Source organism: Sciurus vulgaris, assembly GCF_902686455.1.
Source record: "Sciurus vulgaris genome assembly, chromosome: 5".
Taxonomy (NCBI): Eukaryota; Metazoa; Chordata; class Mammalia; order Rodentia; family Sciuridae; genus Sciurus; species Sciurus vulgaris.
The window spans coordinates 54,084,626-54,100,417 of NC_136465.1; the positions used below are offsets into that span (position 1 = coordinate 54,084,626).

Sequence of the window (15,792 nt, forward strand, 5' to 3'; positions counted from 1 at the left end):
TATCAAAACAAAAAGGATAAGACATGAATCTTGGAGCTAAAGAATTAAATGAAAAAACTAAAATTACAACTGAGAACTTCAACAACAGTTTATATGAAGTAGAAAGCAGAATCGGTGAACTTGAAGAAAAGTTTTTCAAAGTAAGTCAGCCAAAGGGAAAGGAAAGGAAAAAAAATTTTTTTTAAAGCTGAAAGCACCTTTAGGATTTATGGAATTCATTATGTTGGTTCCAGGAGAAAAAGTAGTGGAGTAAGGCAGAGAAAGCTGTTTTTTGTTTGTTTGTTTTTGTTTTTGTTTTAATTAACAAAAGTAATTGCAAACTCTTGACATACTGGGAGAGTTATGAGACATTATAATCAAACTGTGAATGTTAAAGACAAAATACAAAAACCAGGAAAAGTGTCACACCATTCAAAAGACAATCACCAACTGACTATCAAGAGATTGCTCAACAAAAAGTTTTCACATCAAGAGAGAATGACATGAGACTGTCAAAGTTCTAAAAGAAAAATAAAACTTCATTCAATAATAATGTAACAAATAAATCTATTCTTCCAAAATGAAAAAGAAATAGAATCTTTCTCAGGCAAGCAGTTACTGAGGGACCTTCTTCACAATTCAACAAGCTTTAAAAAAATGCCTAATGGATTATTTGGAATGAAAGCAGACAATAATTGCTGTCATGAAAACAACAAAGTATAAAACTTATAGGTGTAAGTAAATTTTCAATCAAACCTGGAATATTCCACTATAGCCATGGTCATATGGAAATATTTTTCAATCTCTAGTATGAAGGTTAAAAGTCAAAGCAGTCAATACTAATTACAGCCATGATAAGTATTTAAGTTTAAACTAAGACAAATAATAAATTGGAGGTAGTAAAAATCTAGAAGATTTTTATGCTAACCAAGTTAAGTAGATGTCACCTTTAAAACCTCTGTGGTAATATTCTTAAATAACACGCTAACCATAAAAAAAAAAAAAAAAAAACTTACAGCACATACACAAATGAGAAAGAGCATGAAAAAAAAATTTAATCACTATAATAAAACCTTAAGTGTAACCAATAAAAGAGGAAAAATAATTAAGACATACTTTCAGGAGCAGCACATGAACTTATGAGTCTTGGAACTGCCTCAAAATACAGGTAACACCTCCCTTGGGAATTTTTCAGTACAAAAGCACTGATTGAAATCTGCCTAGTTGTGTGGTGAAACCCTGATCAAAGGGAAATTCCTTACTAACCAAGGAATTTTATTAGTTAATAACCTTGGGTTCAGATGTCTGCTACCTGGAGGAAGAGAATAACGGGTGCAAGATGATACCTTCTAATTGGATTGCTTTTACTCTCAGCTTTTGTTTTCTTTATCTTGAAGAAGCTTTCTCACAATAAATCCTTCTGATGTTGAAACCTATGTAATAAATGTACTGAGTGTGCTCATGGTCAGTCTTCTACCAGAGGCAGGCTGAACCACCAAACCCCAGTTTTTTCTCTACTTTTGTGTCTGTCTGTCTTTTTTCTAATCATCTCGTTGACCAGTCCACGTAGCCCTGAATAAACAGTCATGCAGGAGATGACAACTAACTCCTTCAACAGGGACTGACACAGACACATGGGAATTCATTTGTCAAGCTGAGTGTGATGCTCCTAAAAGAGATGTGTGTTGATGAAAGGAAAAAGAGGAGTATTTATGTATATACATCATATATAGTATTTGATGCAAAATGCAGGACAGTTAAGATCCAAACAAGGAGATCTCTATATTATTATGCCTATATTTATGCTTAAGACTGCTTAAATCATGGGGAAGCCTGATAAAGAAGACACAGATGGTGCAGTTTTTTCGAATTTGTTATTGAAACTTTTCCTGGTTCCTTGAGAAGAGAGCAGAAAATGTAGAATCATGGGAGATACTTGACAAACAGCTGTGTGTTAGCTATACAGCCAAGGGACCTGACTAAATCCCAGTGGGAACTTTTACCTGGTGGTCTTTGATACAAGATTGCATTGATCTATCTCATAAAAATATAAAATGGTCGACCTCTGACCTTATTTCTGGCTTTAGAAGTGCCATAAAGGCTGCAAACAGTTAAAGAATCTTCTCCTGCAGCCCCACTCCCTGCTCTACTGGAATCTTTATCTCCTGAGATAATGCTTACTTCTGGGTTAAAATTTAAAGTGTGGATACAAAATAGACACAAGTGGCTATTTAAAAAGGTAAAGTAAAAATGGAATCTCAGTTCCACAGTCGTACTCTCTACATGTCAGGTGCTTAACTGTCATAAAGGACAAAAAAAATATTGTAGACCATTTCTAAGGGAGCACAAGCTCAATTAGAAAACACTGATCTGGAGACTAACCTGCTCTAATCCAAAACCCATCATCGAAGCTCCCTCCTGGTGATGACATTACTTCTTCACAATCTGGAGGAGCATATCCTCGATCACAGTGACAATTTAAATTACTATTGCAAACCTAACACCAAAGTCAAACAAAAATGAAGAACATAAAACTAAATTAATTTTTTGTGTTAGACCAAGTAAATATTAAAATACTGTAATTTAGCACAAGCAGTTTTAATTTAATACAGCTAATAAATTTATAACAGAAGTGACATAAACATACATGCAATATCTTTTTAAATAAAATAGTGCCATTGTTTTTCATATTTTTAAGTACAAGTAGATAACATTCTTTCTTAGATTTTTATATTTTTATTTGTTTTTTTTAGTCATGTATGACAGGAGAGTCTATTTTAATATATTTATACAAATATGGAGTATATCTTATTCTGATTAGGATCCCAGTCTTGTAGATGTACACGATGTTGAGATTCACTGTGGTGTATTTGTAGATGTACATAGGAAAGTTATGTCAGATCCATTCTACTTCATTTCCTATTCCTATTCCCCCGCCCTTCCCTTTATTCCCCTTTGTATTGATATAAATTAAAATGCTTTATTTTAGAAAAGTATAGAGTTTATGAAGCTAGAAAGAGTAAAGTGATGATAACTAATCTTTATTATTAATTTATGTCACATTTTGAAAAGAGAGCTGTGATATAAGCCAATGTCTATGAATGAAGAAAGAAAAACAAAAGGAAAAATCTTTATAGTCAAGTACAAACGCCAATATTCATATGAAGGATTGAAAATATCTATAAATGTGATCAGTGAATAAACAGATCATCAGTAACAGAATGAAAAATTCAGAAACAGCCTCTTGCAAAAATTGAATAAAAGATTAAATTAAAACCATGTAAGAAAAGAAAAAAAACAGAAACAAGATTCTGAGTAACAGATTATGTATGTAATTTGAGGGAAAAGGTTGACGTAAGACACAGGTTCTGTTTTAATTGAATTACTATATAAAGCATCAGTATGGCCAAAGACACTGGTCTGGTCACAAACAAAGCAAAATGTATGCTTGGAAAAACAGAACGACAAAAGTTTAGACAATTTCTACAACCTAGCAGTTAATTTAATAACGGATGGACCAATACAAATACTAATGTCAGATATGACAATACATACTTAAGCCCTGTATCACTGAATACTAAATAAATGCAAGTCAGAGATGGATTTGGCATGTTAGAAGACTTAAAGAAGATTGATGAAATATTCTAGTCAAAATTGAGGAAATGCACATTTTCATACATGATATGTGAGATCAAAAATTGGTATAGTTTTACATGAAAATTTAAATGTTGCATAAGTTTGGCTCATGAGATTTCAATGCTAATAATTTAAGAAATCATGTAAATGTGCAAAGTTCAATGCACAACAAAGTCTGTTTCTACCATTATTTGCAGTAATTAAAAGATAATATTATTTGAAAGTCCATCAATTTATGATTTTGGGACTACATTAGAGAAGATCCATAAAAGGAAATAAACTGAAGTTGTCAAAAGATGAAATCAATGTCAATGGAAAAGAAATTATTTCATAAAATTAGATGACAGGCAGTGTGAATATTAAAAATACATTGTGTATTTATAAATATATGAAATATATGCCCACTCGATTTAAATGATATGTAGAAATGTATAATGTATGTGTAATGCTTAATAAACCCAGTTCTAAATTTTCATAATCTAAAGCATTGTCATAATGTTTCACATTACATTTTCACAAATTCAAAGTTTCATTTGCTCATGGGGACTATAACAATCTGATTATAAACATAAATTATGTATATATGTGTAAATAATGGAATGTAATTTCCTTCTTAACTACAATTTTATAAAAGAAAAATCCACATCAAGTAATTTTGAACATAATTATCCTGTAAAAGTTTATTGACATAACAATATTTAAAAAGAGAGATATCTGTTACATACCCCATGTCCTCCACATTGGTGCTCTGAGCTACAATTTGCTTTTTCCACATGGGTATGTGCAAGAATACAAGATCTGCCACTACAAACCTAAAACACATGTTAAAGCTAAATATATCGAAGTAACCACCACCAGCATAAGCTTTAAATATAAACTCAAGAGTTGAGGGATCACAATTGGTGTAAAAATTATATGGAAGAGTGCTATGCAAAATGGATAAATCACAACATTTGCTGATTCTTAGAAAAAATATTGGAGTCAATATCAACATAGTATGCTACTACTTTATTAAGTATTAAATCTCACAAAAACATATTTTTCCCTTGATAGAGCAGAGCTACACCTTAATTATTATAAACTGGTGTAAGAACAAGCAAAACCAGCTTGTAGTAAATATTTATTTTGACTAGGAACTGCCTTTGCACTTCATGCATTTTTCTTTTCTATACTCATAAAAACCCTCAGGAGTCATTTTACTTTCATTTAATATTTGATGAGAATAAAATTTAAACTCTTTCAAGTTCAAGCCATGAGTTATTTTTCAGTGCAAGAACTGCTTTACTCACAGAACCCAAGGGCACTGTTTAACATTGATGCTAAAGACCAATGCTCCCATCAACCCATCAAGTTTGCTTTGTTCCACTTATAATCTCTCTCTCTCCCCCCCCCCCCCCCTTTTCAGGAAGCAGGGCTTTATTCTGCAACATGGGTCCCATGCAGGGTTCCAAACATCTCTTATCTTTCACATTAGCAGAGTATTCTTGCAAAAGTTATTGAATTTTTCCAAACATCAGTTAATTGATCTTTGAATTTAGGGTACTATTAAACATCTCACAACCAGTGAAAGAACTGGTTGCACACAAATGAACAAAAGCCATTTGGGCGTATGGTAAAAGCTCATTGACTATAATCATTTACAATGTAGGTTCTACATAACATGTTAATAGTTCTCTACTGAAGTTTTAATTTAATCTGAATGTCTCTTGAGGCATCTTCTAAAATGATGTCTGGCTTTTCTCATGTTATCTGATGGAATACTTTGTATATGAAGATTGTCTTTGTTTGAAAGACATATCAAAGCACCAAAGGTTAAAAAGTTTATTTGGGCCAACAATCATGAATTGGGCATCTCCAAACCAGTAGTTTTTCAGAAACTGTATTGAAGATACATTGGAGGGAAGCTATTATCAGAAGAAACAAGAAAGAAAGGAAATGAATTATTGTATTTGATTGGTTGCAGTTATACAACCTCCTTATTTGATTTATCCTGCTGAATTGTCCCTAGTAATATTGACCATAAGCTAGTTGACCACTTCTGACTAGTTTGGCTTGAATTCTCTAATACAGGAATTTACAAAAAACTGGTCAAGTTACATTTTACTTATTTTTGTAAATCAAGCTTGGTTACGGTCATTTACAAGGCCTAAATGACTTTGTCTGCTCAAGCATTCTTCAGGCAAGTTTCCATTTTAATTTTCTCTAACATCTTAGCAAGTCTTTATTGTCTATCACCATGGATAGAGAAAGAGAAAACAAATATCAACTCGTTCATTAACTAAATATGCTCTGATGGTACCAGTGAGAGTAACACAAATAAACACAAACTAAGGGGAGATTGAAAAGGGCCTAATATGAATAACAAAAGAAACTACAATCACTAATGAAATTCTAAGAGTTTTATTAGTGCCTATGTGCCAGGAAACAAAGACAAAGATCAACTCAATTTTTATGTTATTTTATTCCAATCTGAACATTAGTCTGATTGTTTTTTTCTAACAAAAGATAAAATTAGTTAATAAATATTTATATTTCCCAAGTTAAATTTAAAGTAAATGCTTTTTCAGTTTGTTTTAAGTGGTTTTTGAAGGGACAACAGATTATTTTTTAATATGATCAACCCCTGGTATTTTCCTTTTTCATTAATTCTTTCTTTTTATTTGAGAGTTTCATTTCCCATTCTGAGATAAGTGTACTATTCACTTGCATTTTCCTCTGTTTATTTCTCAAATTATCACATCTTCCAGTATTCTATTTGCACTAAACTATTTGATAATTATGCACCTTTTCATTAACCAACTGATTTTTCCTATTACTAATTTGAAAATCCTTTATTAGGTTTCTCAAAAGTTTTATGGAAAAGTATAACGGACTGTTTTATTATTGTGTTTTATGGGGGAAAGACTTTTAACAAGAATATTGTGTTTTCAGAGGAACTTTAAAGAGTATACGTCAATAAGCAATATAAATGTTTTACTTATTTTGTAACCAAATTAATTCTCCTTATCAATCACTACCAGAGGAAATACTTAATTTTTTAAATTTCTCTTTAATGTTCTTATTATTAGGTTGTTCTGAGAAACTGACATTCTTGTGACATTTTTTATGACATCTTCATGTGTATTATTTCATTCTTTTTGTTTGTGGTTTATATAAATTATTGCAGACCAGATCCTAGCCTGAGAATGGGGGCTTATATTCAGTAGTCCAAATATCTACTGAAATTTTTCAGTAAAAATGATAATGAAGCAAAATGTCCTTTGACCAACAGAAATTTTGATCTTTTCACTAAAGGATATCATGCAGTAGCCAGAAGTATTAGCACTGATTATAAATTTAAAAAGTAAGCTCTGTCACACACATTCAAAACACACACACACACACATACACACAAATTCACACATTCACAAACAATTCCACCATAAATAATATCAAATAAAATTGTATTTACCTTTTCCTCACCACAAGGAGCAGCATTCTGTGCAAACGTATCATCCTTTCTTGAAGTATTTCTTAAATGTGCCGACAAGCATACATGGCCGGCAAGGTATGTATACTGCAAATCATAATCTCTCAGAGGTGCTAAACTTGTATGTCCCCAGCTACAAGCTAATTTTCCACAAAGAACAGACCTGGCAATAAAAAGCATAAAAGTTACCTGTTTGCGACTTAGTTTTCTAATATACTTGGAAAATAACATTTCAGAATAGAAGGTAATTCAAAATGTTATTCAGACTATAACACCAAAAGTATTTGGAACATGAACCATCTTATGAAGTGAAACATAAAGTGCGTATTCATTTCTCATTTCTATTACATAGGAATTTGCTATATATATGCAATATATACACACAGAAAATGTAGTATTCTCTAAGTGCATACCCAAAATTACAGACTCTTCCACAGTTTCCAAATTTATCATTTTGAAAATTTATTTCTTCAACACACAAATAAGGAGCATTTGAAGCATCTGAAAACAATAAGAATTTCCAATTACTAAGATTTAAAGTTGTTAAAAGTGCTTGCAGTCAATACAGAGACATGGAGACAACAAGGCCCACCATCTGCTATGAAATATTGATCACTTCTACTGTGTAATACAAGGACAACAAACAATAACTAAAGACTACCCAGAATGTGAAAATCTGTAATATAGTACAGATATTAAGAAACTCATCATGTTCTAATAATATACTCCTGTTAAGTCATGTTCTAATAGTATACTATTCTAATACTATTCTAATAGTATACTCCTCTTCTACCAATCACCTGAAATTTGATAAGTATCCTATTGTATTTGTTCTGTAGTTACAAGGCCAATTTTATCTTTTGACATAGATCAAAGTTACTATGATTTACAAGTTTACTCTCAAATGTAAATGTAAAATAACATTTTCTAGGATTACTGACTTTAAAATAACTGCACTTTATAAGTGAAAACCAGATAAAGAAGATACAACAATTACATTTTCCAAATAACTCCATACAATGTCTACTCGGATCTCGGCAAATTCCACTCAAACAATAAGCAGTCCCATTATTGCAAGGTTCTAAATTAGCAGCTTTCACATCAGGCACGCAAGACGGAGATGTTCCATTGCAATATTCCGGAAAATCGCAGTCATCTCTACTTTTCCTACATAGGTGTCCTCTTTCGTACAACTTTGGGACAAAGAAAAAAGACGCATATTTGTCAGGTTCAATCGGGTTTTCCTTTTACAACTAAGAATTGTTGTGGATGTTGTGAAAGAGAGAATCTTTCTACTTTTTGAAATATTAGTATGGAATACAACTGTAAGAAGAGGTAATGACCGAACTATACCACATATGGAGAAGGCTTGTTTGAGATTTGCTAGCAAAAAAGCAAAGATATCCAAAATAGAGGGTAAAATCATTGTTAATATTTGAGAAAAGATTTACCTGAGCATGCACTTACATAAAACTTCTACTTAAACTTCTGAAATATTTGTTTTTCTTTGACTATTCATTATGAAGATTAAATTGTCCAAAACATAATTATTATAATGAGGTACCAATTAACTTTTAATCACCTATAGTAATTGAAGTTCTGGTTAGAAATACTTTCCTCATTATTGTTATAAATCAGTGGGTTCAACTCTTTTCTTTCATGTCTTTGTGTGAAGTTTGTTTAAGTTGAAAATTTATAAGGAAAAAAATTGCATGGAACCTCATTGGTAGTAAAGAATACTACTATTATGTAAAACTAAAAGGAATAAATTTTTAAAAAGACACTTCTATTTGAAAGAAGAAAATATGAAGCTTTCTACACTAATGGCAGAGCATAAAACATGTATAACTCTTTGAATGACAGCAAAAGTCAAATTCTACACTGTAATATACAATAAAATTAATATGATCAGATCTGATGCATTCAGTTATTGTTACTGAGGCCCTCCTAGTGATTTGGGTCATGAATTTTCATTTACCAAATGGAGCAATTATCTCCATTTAAAGAACCACCCTTTAGGATGTAAGTGGACAGCAACATACTGCTCAGAAGACAAAAAGTCAATACAAGGGCTCTGGTGAATGGAAAAGCAGAAAGGTCTAAGAAGTAGAAACCTTAAGACTGTCCTTGGCATTCATAAACCTTGTAAACAAGTAACTTTTGGCTTTACTCACTAGTCCACAGAATGGAAAAGAAAACCTTGCCAAAGCTACTTCAGTATTTTATACACTACATAATGCTGACTTTTCTGCAGTGATTCTTTTTCTGCAGTTTTCAGAATAAGAATTATGGTTGCCTGTTTCTGGGAACACTGCGTGTTAACTATGTGTGGTTAAGGTGGTTTATTCAAAATTGTGTCATGAGTTGTTCAGTCATGAAGAGTTATATTCAGGCATGACCTGGCCTGAATTTAAATAACACCCAAATAATATGGAGTTAGTATTGTATGTAAGAACTGAGTGGGACTTGCATACAGGGTCAGTGAAAACAGGAGCTAAGGATGTTGAATTAGCCCTAAGGGCATCCTCTCAGTCTGTAATTAACCAAGTGTGAATTGAATTTCTGTTGGCTACCATCAGGAGCCACTAATTAAATTGGAACAAATGAAATGATAAAAATGACAGAAAATACCATTAATATCTACCCATTTAGAATAAAATGTGTCTCTAAAAACATGTTCTAAGGATGCAAAATAATTATACCTGATTAATAACTTGATGGAAAACAAAGCCCACAGGAAAGAATATAAATTATTTGAAAGATGTGATCACAAAAAGCTACAAAAGGGAAGGGATGCATAAGAACACAAAAAATTCATGAAGGAAAATCATGGGATATTTTGAAACCTTACCTTACAATTGGCTTTGTTACAGCATGCCCCACTGCCACATTCTGAAGAACCAATTAAAGAACAAGCTGTGGGATTGCAGCATTTTTTAAAATCACATAACTATAATTTAAAACAAAGCACAGGGATTCTCAATTATTACACAATTTTATTTCTATTCATCATATGATCATGTGCTGCATAATAAGTTCTAATCTAGAAACAGTTTCTCAATAATACAGTCTTGCACCCTGTCAAGGCCAGACCATATAAAAGATATGGCCCTGTAAAATGGGTAGAGATAAGATTCATATTGCCTAGTCATTGTAACTTCACAGTGCAACATATTACTTTGTGACAATTCTGGTATAAGCAAACCTAATAAGCTGCCAATCACATAAAATTATCACACACAGAGTTATGTACAGTAGATAACACTTCCCGAAGATGATAAATAGTCATGTTTCTGGTTTGTATATTTACTATGCTATAATTTTATCATTATTTTGGAGTGTTCTTCTATTAAAAGAAAAGCTAACTATAAAACAGTCTTAGTCAGAGGTTTCAGGAGATTTTCAGAGGATGGTATTATTATGAATAACTTGCTCCAAGCAACTTTTTGCCCCTGAAGAAAAACTGATATTGAAGTTCCTGACCCTGTGCAGGCTGAGGCTAGTCAATGTGTGTGTTTCTGTCTTAGTTTTTGATCAAAATATAATTACAAGGGAAGAGCTTATATAAAAATAGATAAAGGATTAAAGGAAAAGGACAAGGAGAAAGTATTTTGTAGAGCTGTAAAATGCCCTTGTTTTTAAAGCTGTTATTACGAGAGTCAAATCGTTTTAAAAGGTTCAACATTTATAAAGTAAAAGTATTACAGTAAGCTAAGGTTCATTTTCTATTGACAGCAGAAAAATATTTTTAATAAATTAGTATATACTAAGTGTAGTGTTTATAAAGTCTACAGTAACATAATGTCCTAGGCCTTCGCATTCACTCACCACTCACTTCCCAGCTTACCCAGAGCAACTTCCAGTCTTGTAAACTCCATTCATGATAAGTGTCTTAGTCAACTCTAATTTTTTATGACATAATTTTACTGTACCTTTCCTATGTTTGGATATGTTTAGATACACAAATGCATATCATTACATTACAAACATCTGCAATATTAATTATAGTTAAAGGTTACACATGGTTTTAGCCTATGACAAATAGTTTATATTACATAGCCTAGGTAAATAGTAGTCTATACTATCTAGGTTGTCTAATGTACAAAAAAAAATGACCTAAATATGAAGAAATTATTCTCATTGTTAAGTGACACATAACTATGTCTTGAATTTAATTCTCTGAAGGTAATATTCTCTGTGCTATCAAGTTCTCTCATCTCATGTGGCTGTTGAGCCCCTAAAAGGTGACTAGTATGACTTATGAACTGAATTTAGAATTTTCCTTATTTTTAACTTATTTGCATATTAATAGCCATGCATGTATATTAATCATATTTTCTACTTTCTATATTTAATGATGCTTTTACATCAATTTTTTAGGAAACTTGCTGGTATGGAGAGACTGTCCCTGCCAAGAATAGCTAATTTAAATACTTAGAGATAGTGAACAATTTGCCTATGAGAAAGACTTTCAGATGCAAATCAACCAGTTCATAACCCATAACCCCAACCACTACTTTTATCTAACACTTATACATCAAGCCAATATTTCCAATTCATAACAACATTGGAGAGAGAGACACTGACAACTAGGTACCAATTCTGTAGGTCACAGACCACCAGCATTATTATTTGAGCTAGCTAGTCCTAATCAAGTACCCTGTCCTACCTTGCCTTCTCCATGAAAAACACCATAAGCCCTGTGCCCATCCTTTCCTCACAACTCTTTCTTCTTCCTGGACAACCCTGGTACATTCCATTGTTGCCTTCTACTCTCAGGAAGTGTTGGTAATTATAATTAAAATTATAAAAATACAAATGAAATATGATGAATTACCTCTCAATAAATATGCCAAACTAAAACAATATGAAAAGGAATAGTCTTTCCAATGAAGGAGACTAGGTATCAACAATGGAAAAAATATACTCTGAAACTGCAGTCTATGACTCATCATAAATAAAATCATCCAAAATATGAAAACAATACTGGTAGAGTGACTTCCGAAACTGCTAAAAGGGTTTATAACTGATCTTTGATATATCAAACTCATAATCCCAGTAAGATAGTACAGGTGATGCATTTCCCATAATTGCTGGGTTATTTGAATATGTACAGATGGATTGCACTCAATTACCAACTTCAAAGTTTGTCTTCCTCTTTGATAGAAACTTTCCCATGCAGGAAACCTGATGATATAAAAGTATCTAAAAGTTTTTTAGAGAATAGGTTTCTTTTCTGGGAAATTCCTGGAGAAGTCTCTATTGCTAAAGATATTTGTTTTACTGAACATGTTTAAAGGAGTCAAATAAGGCATTACAAACACAACAGTACCAATGCAAAGCTAACTGAATTGACTTGAGTTGCCTTAGCCAAAGATTATTGTTAACCTGGAAGGCAATCAGCTCTACCTCCCATGGAAAACACAGATTGACCCCTTATAAAAATAGTTCCGTGAAGGCTTATGCGCCTAATAATAGGACCTCATGTGTCTCCTGCTCTTATAAACTCTAAACAGCACTCATGATTGCAAGGGTATGATTTCAATTGCATCATTCCTTAAGCATGTTTTCACCAGGTAAAAGATGCCCTTTGCCACCAAATAACTGTTGACAACACCTTTCATGATCTAGCACTTGGGAAATTAGGTCTTTCAAAATGACGCAAGAACTAGCCATGAATTTCATTGTAAAGGACCACACTCGGTTTTTCTCTCCATCAACATTTCACAGCCACCAGTCTTGTAGCTACATTACTTGATTCAAGTGGGCTCCTATTGTACACTCATTGTAGACCTCAAACTAAAACTGACCATGGAGGTTTCTCTTCAGAAGCAGACAGCAAACTAAACATAGACAGTTTTCCAGAGAGGACAGGTCAAAATTTCTCTCTCCTATAACCATGAAAACTTTTTCCCTTGTTCTCTTTCCCTGTATTTCCTTTCTGTTTATACATGCAAAACAATGCAATAAGTAAGATTTCTTAACTGATCCTCTCCACAAGAAACAACAGAATATTGGATATGTCTTCTTAAACCTAAAATCCTTACATGATCTTAAGAGATTCCCTGATTCAGTGTGTAACAAATTTCAATGAAATTCCAAGTCCATCATCAGGTCCCTTCTACAGGAACTTTTTAGATTAACTATGCAATTTGTCAGATTTCCTAATATGATAATAGGCAAGACATGTTTGAGGAATTTGCAGTTAAATTATGTCATAAATTGAGTAAGAAAATCAAAAGAAAGATAAAACAATAGTTTGTAGGAAACTTTATGACCCTAATCCTTCATTTAAGTAGTCTCTAATTATGCAATGCTTCAATAATGGATCCTTAAGCAAATATTACCAGTACTTTTCTACTGTTGATCCTTAAGACACAGGGCATCCCAGAGGGAATTACCTGTTGTCTGCACAGGGTATAATTTCATCTTTGGAGAATTTAATGATTAACTACATGCCTGGGAAACTCCATGTAGCAACATGTATAAATAAAGGGTCAAAGCCGATTTCTAACAAAATTATTGCTATTTGGTAAGCAACTAGAAATGAACATTGGTCCAAACTGAAAAATAAATAGGAATTTGCCACCTGAGGTACATCTCGAATAAGTGAGCATCATTTTGCAGAATATTCCTTACCTTGATTATCATAAATGTAAATGAGGCTATAATTAGAGATTCATATCAAAATTAGCTAATACAACTATCTCCATCACAAAGACTGCATTTGCAGAGTAAAGTTCTTTAATTTCTCTTGTTAAATTTGTTTGAGATTATATGATTACATTGGACCGTTGTCTCAACAGAAGGGAATGTATATTATATCTAATACTTCCTGTTTCATTGGATTAATAAATACATTGAGCATAGTGGAAGCTTCGTTTCAAGAAATCCACAAACAAAGTACTTGGTTAAAGTAAAAGTTTCCTCTTCTGGCTCGTTTTTTAAACATTTTGTTTTGAAGGATCAAGTTTTGAAAGAATACTCCTGGTAAAGACTAAACATCCAGTCTGTATACTATAAGTCAAATGATCTCTGTAGAATTCAGAAAAAAACGGGGCCCCATTTTCAGCTGATCTGATAATCAAAATTGTTAATTCCATACTGAAACCAAACAAACATTATGATGGTGACAGAGAATGGTGTTAGGACTTGAGCTTTTGCTCACTCTTTCCAAATTGAAAGGCTGACTCAAAAAGGGGAACTATTAATTTAAATTAAATTTGACCTAAACTGCCTCCCTACTTTGTACTCTGAATCCCCACATAGCATAGCAAAAATGTAATCTATCTTACTATGTAAACAAACTGAGAGCTAATTTAGAGCCTATTCTAACAAACAGCCGAGTGTCAGCCAATCACATCAGTGGGGCTTCAGTCAACCACAGGCTGAATCACATGATCAGACCATGTAAATATAAGACAAATGTATAATCACACCATGCCAAAATAAACCAAATGCTAAGCTATAACCAATCAAGCTGTTTCTGTACACCACATCCATTTTCTACCTGCAAATACCACCTGCTTCCATTGCTAAGTAGACATTTCTGAGCCTCTCAGGATAGCTCAGGGTACTCCCTGATTTAAGAGCTGTTTTTATTTGTTTGTTTGTTTGTTTGTTTGTTTTCTAAGTAAACTCTGCTATATTTAATTTGTGTAAAATTTTTCTTTCAGTAAAGTGAGAATTTTTTTAAAAGGAACCACATAGAATTTTAAATCAAGAAAAATATTTAAATAAAAATCCACTAGGTCTCAAACGAAAGATTAGAGGTTTGCAGAGTAGTATCCATGCCATGCTGATCCACAGTTTAAGCTCATCAAATGCATCCAATTCAGAATATGTCAGTCATTGCATGCCCCATGTCTCCCTATCATAACTATGTAATAAAATGGTACAATAACCAAGGAAACATGTCTTCTTCCTTTATCTACAAGGCTACGTAAGATACACAAAAACAAATCTTTGACTGTTGTGAAAGTTTATCACTGACCTCTGGCTGGCCACAATCACACTCCTCTGCACCTTCCATAATTCCATTTCCACAAGTTGATTGTGGTTGGTAAACCACTTGTGGAAGAAGTTTTTTCTTCTGAAGACATCCAAATTGGGGTCGTACAATTGTCTGCTTAAATTCATCTGTGCTGCAACGGCTAAAAACCTTTATACCTTGGGAACGTCTAAAATTAAATGATATTCCTCAGATAAATTGAATAAAGTCACAATCAAAGTAACATTCTTCAAGAAAGTGCTATGAATTCTGGACTGGTGAAGAGCCAAAGGGGAAGAGATTATCTTTATTTAATAATATAATTCATAAACGAAAGCAATAATTTTACTTCCTTTGTAATTCTTTATAATAGACATACAGAAAACAGAGGAAGTTAAAGTGACAAAACACTCAAAATGTTTTGCACATAAATTCTATTAGAGTATATTCTATGTTTTTCAACATTGTTTTTTATTACAAGAAGCTCAAATGACCATTAAGAATATGAAACAAACCCAGGAACTTAGGTGGAAATTTTAAGGAATAAAGAGTGATTTGTCATGTTATAGAAAAATCATGGCTACTTGTTTTGTAGTAAGAGAATTAAACATAGTTTTTCAACACTAAGGAATATATAATGCACAAGCTCTCAATTTCATTTTCATCCTTGATTTTATTTTTTATATTTCTATACCATTTGGAGAAGAACAGAGCCCAC

At 32.6% G+C, this 15,792-nt stretch overlaps 1 protein-coding gene across 1 annotated transcript in view; it reads right to left on the reverse strand.

Annotated features, from left to right (window-relative positions):
- Window positions 1-1,795: 1,795 nt before the first annotated feature.
- Window positions 1,796-15,792, reverse strand: part of LOC306661039 (A disintegrin and metallopeptidase domain 3-like) — a gene marked incomplete at both ends in the record, with an annotated part of 81,480 nt that continues 67,483 nt past the window's right edge. Inside the window, 7 exons of the mRNA XM_079139874.1 lie at window positions 1,796-1,875; window positions 2,362-2,476; window positions 7,067-7,247; window positions 7,498-7,585; window positions 8,082-8,277; window positions 9,936-10,034; window positions 15,078-15,264. Coding sequence (XP_078996000.1) covers window positions 1,796-1,875; window positions 2,362-2,476; window positions 7,067-7,247; window positions 7,498-7,585; window positions 8,082-8,277; window positions 9,936-10,034; window positions 15,078-15,264 — 946 coding nt within the window. The remainder of the gene's footprint in view (window positions 1,876-2,361; window positions 2,477-7,066; window positions 7,248-7,497; window positions 7,586-8,081; window positions 8,278-9,935; window positions 10,035-15,077; window positions 15,265-15,792) is intronic.